Raw genomic sequence first — 15,135 nt, forward strand, 5'->3', positions numbered from 1 at the left:
AAATATGTTTGTTAGAAACAATTGAAAAGTTTTTGTTTATTACTCTTGCACTTTTACCAGCCACCAGAATTCACATGCTGGTTATTTGTCCAGCAAGTTGATCCACACAATTGTCAACTCATGCCATGCAAAAATTTTCTTGTTTTAATTATTCTGTGCAAAGGTGCACTGATTATGCATAGAGTGGTTTGGTCTGTATTTTTTCATACGGACTCTGGATATTCAATCAAGGAATGCAGAATCAGGTTAAAAAAGGATGGTGAAATCAGTCATGACACAATTATCCAACTGTAGTTGTGACCATACCCAGATGATCACAAGCATCTGCCAAGAATATACACACATCAAAACCCACTTTTATATGGCATGAACATGGTTGTAGATAGGGAAGCATTTTTGCTGTGAGACTTACTAAAGCAGACCTAAGATGTCCTGGTGTCTGCTCTTACTCCTTTTGCTCAACTAATTTTACCATCAATATCACCAAGAGCTCCATGCATGCAAAAAGAGGGGGAAGAAAACCCCAAAGCATGCCTAAATGTTTTCATGCTAGTACTCTCCAATCCTGTTATGAAACCAAATTTCAGACTAATTGCAAACGAACAACAAGCAACATTTGGAAATCCCACTCAGCTCTCAAATTTTGAAAGTTGAAAGCAAAACCAGCAGCAAAACTGGCATGTGGTTTAGCAAGGCCAGGAACAAACCTGCAATCCTTGCTATTAATTAGCACTGCCAATCTTTTTTTTTTTTGCCTGTTTACTTTTTTTCTTGTCTATTAAATGTTTTGACACATCACAATGCCACCAAGGGATTCAAATAATGCTGCAATTCCAGCGACAAACGAGAAGGTCTCCAGGGCATCACTGCTTCCCTGGGCCAACTCTATAGCCAGTGTTGGCTTGGAGAGCATTAACCTGGTTCAGAATTATAAAGGTTTATTTTTTCTATCATTAAGTCAAATTTGATGGGTGGTTAAGGTTGTCTTTACTGTGCTATTTTCAGTTGATGTACAGATGCTACTTCATCATGTCAATAAAAGGGCAATCTCAAAGCAGTTGTACCCAGCGCTGCTCTAGATACCCTGGACATCTTTTGCAAGAACGAGATTTCAGACACCAATGGATGTCTTCACGGCAGCACAGGTCGCTCCCACAGGAGGTAAAACATTTATTGAAACAGATGCGTTGGATAATTTGTCATCACTGTAAAAAAAAACTGGTACTTCAGTGCACATTTATGGAACAAGCTGGTGCTGGAGAACAAATAAAAGCATGCTTGTTATACAACTAAGCAAGGAGATTCAGGTGAGACAGACAGCTAAGACTTAATGAATACATCAGGGCAAACTTGGGGCTGACATTCAACTCTGGGGACTGCCACAGACCAACAGCTTTGGTACTCTGTACTGAAAGTACTGTAGGACTAGGGGTAATTTCCATTTCTGCTTCATATTAGGGCTCATTTCTAGCGAAACATCCATGGCATTTTCATACATTTTTATGCTACATGGAGCTATCAGCTCAACACATGACTTCTTCAACCCTTATACAAACAATTATTTGTACCATGCTTTGCACACCACTGTTATCCGATGTTTAGGACCCATAACATCTTCTCCCATGTTTAGCGATACTCTGTAGATTGCCCATGCAAACATAGAGGCAAACCTACAATAGTGGGATTATAGAATCACAGAATTTTAAGGGTTGTCAGGGACCTCAAAAGATCATCCAGTCCAACTCCCTTGTCAGAGCAGGACCACCTAGAGTAGGTCACACAGGAATTCATTGAGGTTTTGAATGTCTCCAGAGAAGTAGACTCAACAGCCCATCTGGGCAGCCTGTTCCAGTGTAACGAAGGGGAAAGGAAATACTCACAAAAAGTATCTTTGAGTAGAAATGAACTTGGAAATGTATAATATACATGATATAGGAATTTACCTTTAACACTTTTAAATAAATGTCTGCGACTCCAGATGTTTATTTACTACAGGTTTACCTGCTGGCGTGTCCCTGAGGAGGACAGTCAGCCAGCAAAGACCAATTACCCTACTTATTTCAATAGCAAAGCACTGGGGTCCTTCATGGCAAAGATGCCAAAAAGACACTGCAGTACTGTCAGCCAGTTGGGTAGAACAGTTGTTTTCCACATATATTGACATTATTTTCTTAGAATCTGCAAACATTATGTCATCTTTTTGGGACAGTTGCTTTTCTTCCCTCTGGCTTTCACGTGACCTGGATATTTGCCCTGTCAAACACTCTGCACAGCGGAAACACACGTGAGCATAGCCTTTTGGTGTTGCTCAGTGTCATGCAGTGATGGAGAGCACCCAGTGGGGCTGGCGTGAGGGTTAATCAGGCAAGACAACACAGAAGGATTAATGTTACACTGCCTCATCACACTGTCGTTGTCTTACATCACCCCATAAGCTATTGACCTTCAGATGGAGTCTCAGGAATAAAAAGAAAGGTTTGATCTCTGGAACTTCTGTTTTGAAACACAACAAAGCTGCTCAGAAGGCCCTTTTCACGATGAAATTTCATAAACAGAGAAGGGATGAAGGAAGACTGTTTTATTTGTTTTCCAGGCAAATTGGGCCCCCAGCTCGTAGGCAGCGCAGATCCAGTGAAGCCAACACAGTTCGCAGAAAGGTTTCAGTTACAGGAGGTCCAGCACTCCCAAAAGTGGAAGGCATCAGATTGTAAAGAAGGCATTCGAGTGGCATCACAAATGACACTCTGACCACACACCTTCTCCAGGTGGATGAGGAGAGAGGTTAAGAATCAGCTCAGGAATGGGGGTTCAGTGGAGAAGTTCTCCACTAAACTGTTTTTGCTGTCTTCAGATAAGAATGTGACTTTCTGTAGCAGGACATGGCCTGTGTCCCCCATTAGTTGCAAGAGGACATCCTGCATGGTTTTCCAGCAGTGATCTTCCCAGTCTCTAGAGAATTTTCAGTCACAGCCTCAAAAAGTCACCATCATGGCTGGTGTGTTCATTCCTTATTTCTCTGCCTTGGGGAGCAGATAGGATGAGGCAATTTAATAAATCTGCAGAGCTCCCTACGTTTGCATTTCCATGTTCTGGGCACAACCGGATGGCCACAATGGGCCACTGCCCATCCAAGGTCTCCTGTGCTACCTCCTGGCAGGGATGCCAGCTTGGCCTGCGAACAAAGGCATGCTCTATAGCTACAAACACCAGGCCACACACTTCAAACCTTTGTTTTTAAACCTCTGAACGTCCATCTCAGTCCTCCCCCTACAAAGGCTTTAAACAGTGCAACGCCCGCAGACACCATGCTGATGAAAGCCATCAGCAGTCAGTCATTACCTGTGATGTCTTTAACCAGTCCTTTGGCCCCAGCCTTTTCTGGAGTCATGGATGAATGAACACTTGCCACTAAGTCTCCAACTATGCCATGGAGAGTGGTAAAATTCTCTAGGTTGAAAAGGTGCATATCGAAGGGTTCTCGGGCTGTTTCCTTTAACTCCCCTTCCACTGCATCCTGCACGCCGATCGCAAACATGTTTACATGGGCCGATTTAAGGACAGATGGTGGCAGAGCCACATCACCCTGGGACTGTCCATCCGTTAACACTACAATAATCTGGGGGATGCCTTCACTGGCTCTGCTTCCAGCAGCTTCAGTGAGATGGTTCTCGATTAGGTACTCTAATCCTTTTCCAGTCTTGGTGCCTCCCCCCATGTAAGGCATGTTGGCAATATGGGACAAGACGTCTCGGGTAGAGGGGTAGGTATTTAACTGGAACTCTGTGTGAGGGTTTCCGCTGAACTGCACCAGGGCAAAGCGAAAATCATTTCCTCCCACATCTAAAGCTTTTACAACATCATACAGAAACTTTCGAATGAGTTGGAAATGTTCCTTCCCAATGCTCCAAGAGGAATCCACTAGAAATATTATATCAGCCACAGCAACGGTTTTGACAGCTTTAAAAAAACAGATGGGGGTTTAGGATTTTCTATCGGTCAGCACAAACATGCCTCCTTCACCTCACCCAAATGACCTACAGCCTCTTTCCCACGGTGAAAGTGAAGCATAGCTTCCCCTTATTGCCCGCAGCAAAACTAAAAGCACTAGAGAAAGACCAGGCAGCCATCAGCACCCTGACACCACAGCTGTTGGGGGACAGGAGGGGACAGTAATGTGACGTTTCCTTCCCAGGGAGGGGAAGGTGAGATGCTTCTCCCCTCCCAGGCCCTCATCGCATGGGTTTGGACACCAGCCCTGAGGCAGACAAAGACACCTGCTGCTTCACGTGTGAATTTAGGCTTGCTCAGCTTCTAGCTGCCCACGGTCTCCTGCACACTTTTTGCTGGGTCAGGGCTTTGCTGGCTCCATGACACTGCTCAAGGAAGGAGGGGGTGCTCAGTTTAAGCAGCTTGGGTGCCAGCATGAGTTTTCCATGATTTTCCTGATGCTAATACCTCCCCTCGCAACACCGGCTCCAGCTTGAAAGGCACGAGTGCCTCCTCCTAAAAGAAAGAGTCAGCCTTTCTGTTGGTGGCAGTGCTCTTCTCACTGCAAAAAGCGCTCCTATACATGCAAGGATGGCAAAACAGCTCTGCCCAGGAGGAAATCCACTCGGGGCCACCCTGGGTGCACATCTGCCCCAGCACATCCTCAAAGGCACACCACTGGCCAGCCACATGCTTGAGGAGGCATGATACGAGTTGGCTACAGCCTGCATCCAAAAGGACCCTCAGTCAAGTGGGACCTGAGGCGCAGAAGGTAAACTACAACATACCACCAACATGCATATTTACAACCAAATGGTGTGAACTAGCAGCACTTTTATATGGGAGTGAAGTCAGGTGAAGCAGTCTGGTCTTACCTGCTTGCTGCTGGGCACAAACCAAGCAAAAGCCTGAGAGTAGGAGGCAAAACATTGCCACAAAGGGCAAATGTCGGTGTTTCCTCATTTTGGCCTTTTATCTGAGTTTTCCTTTTATTCTTCTTGTTTCCAAACACCCAGTATGAGACCTAAGGGAGGAAACCAGGGAGAGTGAGAAACAGTAGCAGTGGTGGCCAGGCACAAATGAGACATGACACAGAAAAGCTAAACCATGGGGTTTCGCAATGCTTTTGTGGCACTTTGTCCAGCATTAAAATATTTTTTTCTTGCCAGAGCCTGCCTCATAGCAATCATTTCTTTAGAAGAGGAATCATCACGCACATAATTGGCATTTAATCATCCCTAAGGATTTAGAGGCTTTCTTTTTGCCTGTGCTGTCCCAGGTAATTAATATCTAATATATAGGAAAATTATAGTCCAGGTTTCTACCACTGGCCTTTAAAATATAAGATGGTGTCTCACCTGTCCTCCTCCCCCATGGATAATGAGCTGTTGCCCTTCCTTATTTCATTTTTTTACAAACACCATGATAAGAATTGCCCCGAACATCGCTTTGTGAACATCTGCCTCAGTCCACCTTTTTATCTGTCCCAAACATACAAATGGATATCCAATTACTCAAGAATCAAGTGAGCCACATGATCTAGCTGTACAGCCAAAAGCCCTTGGATCCCCCTCCCAGGGCTACAGCGACAGCAGTGGAATAAACTGCACCAGCTGATCACAGTTTGGAAAGGCACCAAGAATAATATTTTACATGGGGGAGCCAAAAATATAATTTATGGAAGTTTCTTATCTGTGATCCACCTGGCAAGCCTTCTGAAAAAATGTCTCCTTGAGGAAAGCTGTGTATCTGTTCTCATAGAGATGGCAAATTTATTATTTAATCTTCATTTCCAAGGCTACAGAGCAGAAACCAGTGAGGCTTGCTTAACCAAGAAAATATCCTCCCAAAAGGGAATAGAGTGATTCAATACTTTTCATTCCCCAAAAGGAACTCAAATGCTCAAATGAGCCAAAAGTGATTCAAATACATCGATCTATTAACCAAGTCATCATAAAAATAAATAAAATATAAGTTTTCTCTTTCAGTGGAAAAGAGGGGACAAACTCCACCTTATTTCCCGAAACCTGATGTGATCTTGACACTTCCACTGACTCCCCACATGTCAAAACGGAGTTGGGGTCTGGCCCTTCTCAGAAGAGTTTGAAGTGTTTCCTTCTCCATGTGCTCCAGATAGCATTTATGAATGCCATAAGGCATGAGTCAGGCAAAAGCTAACCTCTACCTTTCTCCTCACATTTAAAACTAACAATAATAATGTCAGATGAAGATACATATAATAGGTACCAGCAGCTAGTATGTAGCATTAAGTCAAGTCTGCACTGTTATTGGTCATTGCTCAATTTATAAAGGCAGCTGCTGAAGCCCAGAGGCATTGCTTTCATTCATCAAAAGACCCAGAAATCACCCCTGTTGGCTGGCATCCATCCATCCCACAGTCTGTTTCAGTCCAATCCAAATCTCACAGTATCTCCTTGGAGAGCAAACCTGTCCTATTGGACCATGTCACAGAATCACAGATTCATACAATGTAAAGGGTTGGAAGGGACCTCGAAAGATCATCTAGTCCACCCCTCATGTCAGAGCACAACCACCTAGAGTAATTCACACAGGAACTCATCCAGGTGGATTTTGAATGTCTCCAGACAAGAAGACTTGACAATCCACCTGGATAGCCTGTTCCAGTGCTCCATCATCCTCACAGTGAAGAAGTTTTCCCTTGTGTTTCTTGGGAACCTCCTGTGTTGTAGCTTGTACCTGTTGCCCCTAGTCCTATCATTGGATACTATTGAGAGGAGCCTGGTTCTATCCTCCTGACATCTGCCCTTTATGTATTTGTAAACATCAATGAGGTCACCCCCCAGTCTCCTCCAAGCTAAAGAGCCTCAGCGTTTCAGCATAAAGCTGGTGCTCCACTCCCTTAATGACTTTTGTGGCCCTGTGCTGAACTCTCTCCAGCAGCTCCTTGTCCTTCTGGAACTGAGGGGTCCAGAACTGGACACAATGTGGTCTCATAAGGGCAGAGGAGAAGGGGAGGAGAACCTCTCTCCATCTACTGCCCACAATGCTTCTAATACACCCCAGGATGCCATTGGCCTTCTTGGCCATGAGGGCACATTGCTGGGTCATGGGCATCCTGCTGTCCTCCAGCACCCTCAGGTCCCTTTCCCCTGTACTAGTCTCTAACAGTTCATTCCCCAACCTGTACTGGTACTGGAGTTATTCTTTCCCAGATGCAAGACTCTACATTTGCCATTGTTGAATTTCATTAGATTTCTTCCCGTCCAACTCTCCAGTCTGTCCAGGTCTCATTGAATGGCAGCACAGCCTTCTGGTGTGTCAGTCACTCCCCACAGTTTAGTATCATCAACAAACTTGCTGACAGTGCCCTCTGTTCCCTCATCAAGGTCATTAATTAATATATTGAATACTACCAGTCCCAGCACTGACCCCTGAGGGACTCCACTAGATACAGGCCTTCAACTAGTCACTGCGCCACTGGTCATCACTCTCTGCCTTCTTGCCTTCAACCTGTTAACAATCCATCTCACTACCTGATCACCCAGTCCACACTTTCTCAGTTTTGCCACAAGAATGCTGTGGGAGACCATGTCAAATGCTTTACTGAAATCAAGATAAACCACATCCACTGCACTACCACCATCTATCCACCTGGTTACATCTTCATAAAATGCTACCAGGTTGGTTAAACATGACTTCCCCTTGGTAAAGCCATGTTGACTGCCCCACAATGATCCTCTTGTCCTTTAAATGCCTGGAGACAGCACCCAGGATGAGTTGTTCCATCACCTTTCCAGGGCTGGAGGTGAGGCTGACCGATCTGTAACTACCTCACTCCTCCTTCTTGCCCTTTTTGAAGACTGGAGTGACATTTGCTTTTCTCCAGTCCTCAGGCACCTCTCCTGTTCTCCACGACTTATTAACCGTGACGGAGAGTGGTTTAGCAATGACATTCGCCAGCTACCTCAGCACCTACAGGTGCATCCCATCGGGCCCATGGATTTATGTACACCCATGACTTACAGCTTGCTCCCAAAAAACCTAGGTACACACAAAGGACACTTGGTGAGGAGAAATATCAGCTCTGTGTCCTCAGGGGTGCAGGATTAGCCATGGACAGAGTTCCTCTCCTGAGCACACAAATACAGAAAGGTCTATGGTTCCTAGGTCTGAGGTTTACTTGTGACAGCCATCCAAACCCACCAAAGCATCTCCACTCTGGGCAGAAGAGGTTTATGGAAGAGCTGCAAGTTTTTGAGACTTGCAGCATCCATTGGGAGCAAAAATGCTACTAGCAATGAATGAAAAACATGAAATAAAATGTGCACTATAGAAAAATGGTCTGTTAAAAGAGTGCAAGCCATAAAAGTGCTAGTATTTCTTTTCCAGAAGGCAGGAAGTTGTATTATCATCCTGTTTGTTATCTGCTGGCACCCTATCCCTCCGCAGCCGCAATAGCTGGGAGTGAACAGAACATCAAGATAAACCAGTGAAAATTAACATGTGGCTAGCTAATAAATGACACAGGCAAAGCAAACATTTATAGTTTTTTGGTTTGAACATGGAGGAGCTGCAGATAGCCCTACAGGGTTGTTTACAGCCATGAAACACAGCAGAAGGAAAAAGCAAACCTCCCTAATGCTACAAAATTCTCCCCACAACAACTCCTGCAATCCTCCTTCAGCAGTGGGCAAAAGAAAGTTGAAATGTTGAACAAGATTTCCAAACTCAGTGGTAGATCTACATGTTTAGGGATGCTTTGGCTGGAAATCCCTCAATGAACTGCCTTAACTATGCTCAAACAAGAAGCCTGGGGGAAGAGGTGGGACTAATCCCCTCTCCCTTAAATTCCTTTGGGTCACAGTTCAGCCCCAGACCCTTATGGCAGAGAAACCAGCTATATTTTAGGTACTTCTACTCTGGCAAACCCAAACGTCTGAAAGTCATCAGTCAGCCTGCAAGGCACCGTGAGATAAACCTGGATATCACAGTATACTAAAACAATACTCAGTCATGGGTTTGGTTTATTTGCCCTGGCCAGCTGGGAAATACAACACACATTTCAAGCAATAAGTTGACAGCACTTTTTAGTCATCTTCTTTTCCATTTTAGCCTTTTGGAGGCCTCCAGATCTATTTCTAATTTGCTCTATGGAAACTTCCCTTGCATTTTTTGTTATATGAAAGATGAGGGACCTGTTCATCAACAAGAGATGAGTTATAGTATCACACTTCTTGAAGGCCATTCTCAAACCACAAGGACTTAAATTAGCTCTTAGAAGGAGGCAGTAAAGTCTTGCAGGAAGAAATGGTTAAAATCTCTTAGAGGCTGATGGATAAGTTATGGAAAAGAGGAACATTTAAGCATACGTGTTTCTAAGTAGAGTTTTCTCTTTTATCCCCACTTCCAAGGCACACTTGTTAGCAGAAAAGGAGGAGCTAGGTGCTCGTGAGAAGGGGTGGGTGAGGAGATTACTTTCTGGAGAGTGGGGTGTTTGACTAAGCCAACAGCAAGTCTCTGGCTCAGGAGGAAAAATTAGTTTAATACAGTAAATAGTGTGATTTATTCTTTTTTTTTTTAAAAAAAGTTATTATTCTGTAAGTGTTTGGTAGTAGATCTTGCTTGGCTTGGTGAAGCACAACAAATAATTTGCTTTGCTCAATATGTACTTGCTTTATGTCCCAACTACCAGTGGTTACAAGCTGGAGATAGCACCAGCTTGTAGGGAGTAGAGAATTAAAAATGAAGATGTGAACTTTCGTTCATTAATTTTAATTACAGGAGGCACTTGTGTTATGGTTTTATTCTCCTGAGTTATTGGGGGTTTTTTTAATAACTGTATTTTCAATAGGACAATCTTTACTGGATTTCTTTTTCATGAAATTTCCTTGAGACTCTGGGGAGTGAAAACTCTGGTGGAGCTTTTGCTACAACCCCTGCAAGCTGGAAAAAAAAAGCTGAAAAACCTGACCGCAGAGTGTCTTTAGTGAAGTCAAGTATGTTGCTGAATTGTTAAGAATTAGCAGCGAAACCTAGGTTGCCAGCCTCTTAATTCAAGTTCTAAAACATTAACTCATGTCATCTTCAATAGTCTGCATTTTTATGTCACTCTAGAGTTTATATAGGGTGTTATGACTTCTTAATTTCAGTTATGTCCTCCATTTCATCAGAAGATACACATCTGTTACTAATAATACTTTCAAAAGGCATTCATTTCTACCATTAATGCAATGAAGTGATTTCCTTAAATCTTTTCCCCAGCAGCTAGTTTTTTTGCTTATTACATATTTCTCTGTGCACAAATTTTAACATTTTACATAGGTTTTTGAGTGGATCTTTCAAATTCACTTTCTAAGGAATCATTTGCTTGTGTGTTTTTTCACTAGAGTGTAGTTAAAATGAAATCTGTAGAAGTGCAAAGCAGACGAGTAGACTTAAAAAAGCAAAACACAAAAGGCAGGAAAAACTAATACAGCTGTTACATATAACTTTGATTCATTATATATGCCTCTACTGGGCTGGCTGGCTTTGAGAGGGAGGGAAAATACTTATGGCTTTAGTACGAATAGAAATGTGATGTGTCACATGTAGATGTGGATAAGGAGCAATGGCAGGTAGAGGGATTCATTAATGTTGTTGCAAAATATCTCTTAAATCTGAACTCATGTCTATTCAATGCTTCAGGGCATTGATTCTATCTTTTGTGTTGGACTGTAAGAGAAAGCAATCAGCACAGTTCAAGCTGTTGGAGGGATTTTCTGTACTAGTGTTTTGTAGTTGTTTGATTCTTCAAGGCTAAAGGACTGAGCAGGGCAGAACTAACTCTTGGGGTGTGATCACCAGGAAATCCAAGATTAGTGATTTGTGAAATCTGTTCCCATCAGTTCTTCCTCCCCTTGACACACTTCTGCTGTGGGAGGTGAGTAGCCTCTGGGAAAAGACAGAGGACCCAAAGTGAGTGTAATAGGCCTGGGCCGGGCTTAGCCTTGAGCACACTCTGAAGCTTTGCTAGCTAGCACAGCCAGGGATGTTTGGGATGCCTCACTGCCCCATACCACAGCACGTGGTCCAATTTTCCTGCCCAGCCCTGGGGCATCCCCCAAAAACCTCTCAAGTAAAAAGCAATTGCAGCTCTTAAAATCTTTTGTGCACATGGGGTAGGTCATCTTGTACGAGGAGAAGGGGAGAAATAGGTGGATTTGAACCTGGGTATCAACAGGTTTTCTGAAAGGGGATCAGGGAGGGTAAAGCATCATCCCACAGCCGGTGCTGGAGATTCTATGAGCATTCTCCAGACCCCTTTAAAAGTCTGCCCCATGGGGATGTCAAGGTCAAAACTAGGTGGCCTCTGCCTTCATCTGCATTTCCTTTGTGGATCTCCATATGCCTCATCATTGTCCTGTTTTCCAACCAAACTGCTCAGCCTGAAATTCCCTTGACTTGGCTGTTACATGCATGTCCCTGGGAGGCAGTAGTGAAGCCACGAGGCTGCAGTAAGCCTTGCCAGTAACTTGAAAATGGACATCAGTCACCTAGCCCAGCTATTTGCAAGCCCAGCAGTGGGATATACAACCAGTTGTGACTGTAAAGCAAGCAAGGAGGAGAAATAGCTGAAATCCTGATGTGGAATGCCATCTGGTGCATGCTCCTCTTGGCTGGATGAATCTCCTCTTAAACTACTGTTAAGAGTTCCGAGCTGGGAAAACATTAACCAAAAGCCACCTCTGACAGTGCTTTGGGCACCTATGAAGTTAAAAGCAATGACTTTTCTATATGAAATAGCTTAGCCACCTTTGGAAAGGGATGTAAGTGTCTGAAGCCTCTAAGCTGGCCACTTCTTCCTCATAGACTGCTAAATCTCTCCTGGCTCCACAGCCTCCAGGAGAAGAAAGACTATTTCTAGACACTTGGGATAAGTTGCATAGGACAGATTCTGATTTTTTTTTCATGGCTTCAAGCGGAGCCATTTCAACTTGCACCAGCTCTTTCGAAGACTCTTCATTAATGTTGCTGACATCTGTCATTGATGCTACTGGGAAGGTGCTGGTGGTTATGTTGAGGGCTGCTCCTGAAAGCAATTAAGCATTAAGCTCCACTGATCATTAAAAGCAAACAAGCCCAAAAGAGTGGGAAGTCTTCCTGCTTTTGCAAACCACTTGGACTCCAACTTTTGAAAATTATCATTCAGCAGAGCGTTAGAGTTGTGTCACATTCATAGCCTACCTGGAAAAGTTCTCTGGGTGCTAGCATTTAACACAGAATCATAGAATGGTAGGGTTTGGAAGGGATCTTTAGAGATCATCTAGTCCAGCCCCACTGCAGAGGCAGGTCCAGCTAGATCAGGTCACACAGGAATGTGTCCAGGCAGGTCTTGAAGACCTCCAAGGAAGGAGACTCCACACCCTCCCTGGGCAGCCTGTGCCAGGGCTCCCTCACCCTCACAGTGAAATAGTTTTTTCTTATGTTTAGATGGAACTTTTTGTGTTCCAGCTTCATCCCATTACCCCCTGTCCTGTTGCTAGATACCACAGAGAAAACAGAATCATATAGAAAAAATATGAATCATATATTCACTCCCGGTTTTATAAGCATGCTGTTGGCTTAAAATCTGGTTGTTTTCTTCACCTGAAGACTGAGACTAAAAGTAGCTAATACGAGGAAAAGGAGTATTTGCTAAAAAAAAACCTCAAAAACCAGAGGAAACTCCCTCAAAGATCAATGACTCTTTATGCATAGTAACCCCAACCTCTCCACCCAAACAAATCAACTTCTTAATGTGGAACGCAGGTCACTTAAAAAAGGTGGAAAAAGTGATGGGCATGTGAAGCGGTAAGCTGGCTGTGATTCACAGGGAAAGGAGGCATGCCATGATGCCATGCCACCCATGCCACTCTTACACACCCAGCACAGGGCACATTCAGCCCCTTGCTGCAAGTCAGACGCATCCAGGAGAAATAGAGTCCAAGGCTGGCAAGACTCTGCAGTTACCCAAGTTTGCACTAATGGAAGGAATAAGATGTTCCCTTCCCTCCTCTTCCCAGACAAGCACGTAGCAAAAGTTAGAGGAACAACTTTTTCTTTTTTTTTTTCCCTCCCTGACATTTGGGAATATAGCAGGGGCTGGTTTAGCTCACCCTGAAACTGGGGAAAGTTAATGCATCTCAATGGGAAATTGCCAAGCTGTTTGAAAAAACAGAAAGAAAACAGGGTAGGCTGCTGAAAAAGGAAAAGGAATGAATGAATGACAGACAAGGGGTGGCAGCAGGAAATGTGCAGTCCTTTTCCATCTTAGAAATGCCATTGCACCCCTGGCCATGGTAGTCTGTCTGCAAAGAATAATGCTAGGGACAGAAAGCTTTTTCTCTTGAGCTCTGGGAGCTGAGTTGGGAGCTGAGCTGGTAGCTGTAATACTGTTAAGTCAAGGGATGGCACCAGGGACATGCATAGTGCTCTGCTCTGCCAACGCATTCCTATTCTGCCTTGGAGATATTCCCCAGCTCCCTGCAACAGTCTCCAGCTGGAGACATCCCTCTGGTCTTCACAAAGCTCCTAAACGAAATGGTTGTGCCCCAGAAACAGCACTACATAAGCCCAGCAATCCTCTAACCACAAACACATTTATTTTTTTTTTAAGCAGTAAGTAATGGGGTAAAGCCAGAAGTTTGAAAAATGCAGTATTCCTCCCCTGAGAACACATATGAATCACCACAGCAATCTGAGATGAGCCAAAAGTTTCCCATTGCACCCAGTGGAACGCGTGGCTTTGGCCACCTCCACTCCATCTGGTTTTGGCCCCTGTGCCTGGTCAGGAAATAAATTTGGCCCCAACCATTTCTCACCCCAGGCTCTGGTTGGGAAGGGAAGGCTTTGCTGAGCCAAGAGGGACAGAGTTGGGGTGTCTCCATGATTAGTCATAGCCACCCCCTTCTGCAAGAGTTTCACTGTATGCAAAGCCCCAGGGACCTGAGGGCAACTGGGGCTATGGAGGGAAGGGCTGGGAAAGGCAGAAAGGAGCAGGGAGTGGGGCTGTGGAGAGGATGGAGAGCTCCTGAGGGAAAATACCTGACATTTGGCTGATTTTCCTCTCCATGATGACCACAGAAGGATGAGGATTGTCCCTGGATCATCAGGGACATTCCTGGCAGGAGGTCCTGAGTGTCAATGGACAGGCTGACAAGCATCTCTGAGGCAGTTCATCCTACCTTGCCTTGTGGCATGAGGGGTGAGAGCTGCTATCCAACAGCCTTCAGCCCTAAGGGCATGCCTTGGCAACATGAAAGGGGCATGAGGTGCCCTTTTAGCCAGACTCCTTGCAGGGCCCCATTCATGCACCCACCGTGTGCCCGAGCATCTCCTCAAACCACCATATGCTCTCCTTGGGATACCCAGCCCCCTGCTCCTCATGCATCTTGCTCCCATTCCACCAAGCTGCAGCTGCTGCAGCAATTTCAATACACCAAAGGCAAACACGGTCCCACAGCAGAAATACTTCACTCAGTAGTTTTATATAAATAATAGTTCCTCTTCACTGGTGGGGCAGGAGAATCCCTGTGCACCTGCAGTGCGTTGGCTCTGTCAGGAGGCTTCTGGTGTGAGCAAGCCACTGCACGGCTCTGCTGCCTAAGCCTGGGGGTAGCCCTTGCCTCAGAACACAGCTCTGTGCATGGGATGGGTTCTGCCTATAATTCCTTGAAAGCTTCCCAAAGACTAACACCCCGCTGAGGAGGAGACATGCAGCACAGTGAGCCCCGGCTACGGTCTCCAGTGTGGAAAGCAACACTTACCCCTGAGTGAATCTCCAAAAAAGCGGCTTATTCCAGGATTTTCCACTCTAAAGTGCCTCAGCCTTGCTTCATGGCGGGCGGGCGCCGCTCAGCCTGGTGCCCCTCGCCTTGCTCAGTGGGGTGCAAGCAGCGACGAGGCGCGGGCTCAGGGGGTGCGCTGGGACACACCGGCGGCTGCCGTGGCTCTGAGAGAGGCTGGAGGCGGCGGCTGGGGCGGGGGAGCGGGGGGCCAGGGGCCGGGCGAGCCGGCCGCGCAAATGGGATCCAGATGGTTGGGGCTGGCGTTGCTGGGGCTGAGGTCAGCGCCGCTCATCACACGCGGCCCTCCCCGCCCCCCCGCGGCCGACGCCTCCGCGCTCTGTGGCTTCCCTGTCCCACTCCG

At 45.4% G+C, this 15,135-nt stretch overlaps 1 protein-coding gene across 2 annotated transcripts in view; it reads right to left on the minus strand.

Moving 5' to 3' along the window:
* Positions 1–4,950, minus strand: part of COL6A3 (collagen type VI alpha 3 chain) — a 59,768-nt gene extending 54,818 nt beyond the window's left edge. For both annotated transcript variants that reach the window (XM_062002668.1, XM_062002667.1), the window contains exons 1-2: positions 4,863–4,950; positions 3,340–3,957 (exon numbers count right to left, since the gene is read on the minus strand). In XM_062002668.1, the coding sequence (XP_061858652.1) occupies positions 3,340–3,957; positions 4,863–4,950 (706 nt within the window). The remainder of the gene's footprint in view (positions 1–3,339; positions 3,958–4,862) is intronic.
* Between the last annotated feature and the right edge of the window lie 10,185 nt (positions 4,951–15,135).

Source organism: Colius striatus, chromosome 9 (genome assembly GCF_028858725.1).
Source record: "Colius striatus isolate bColStr4 chromosome 9, bColStr4.1.hap1, whole genome shotgun sequence".
In the NCBI taxonomy this organism is placed as follows: domain Eukaryota; kingdom Metazoa; phylum Chordata; class Aves; order Coliiformes; family Coliidae; genus Colius; species Colius striatus.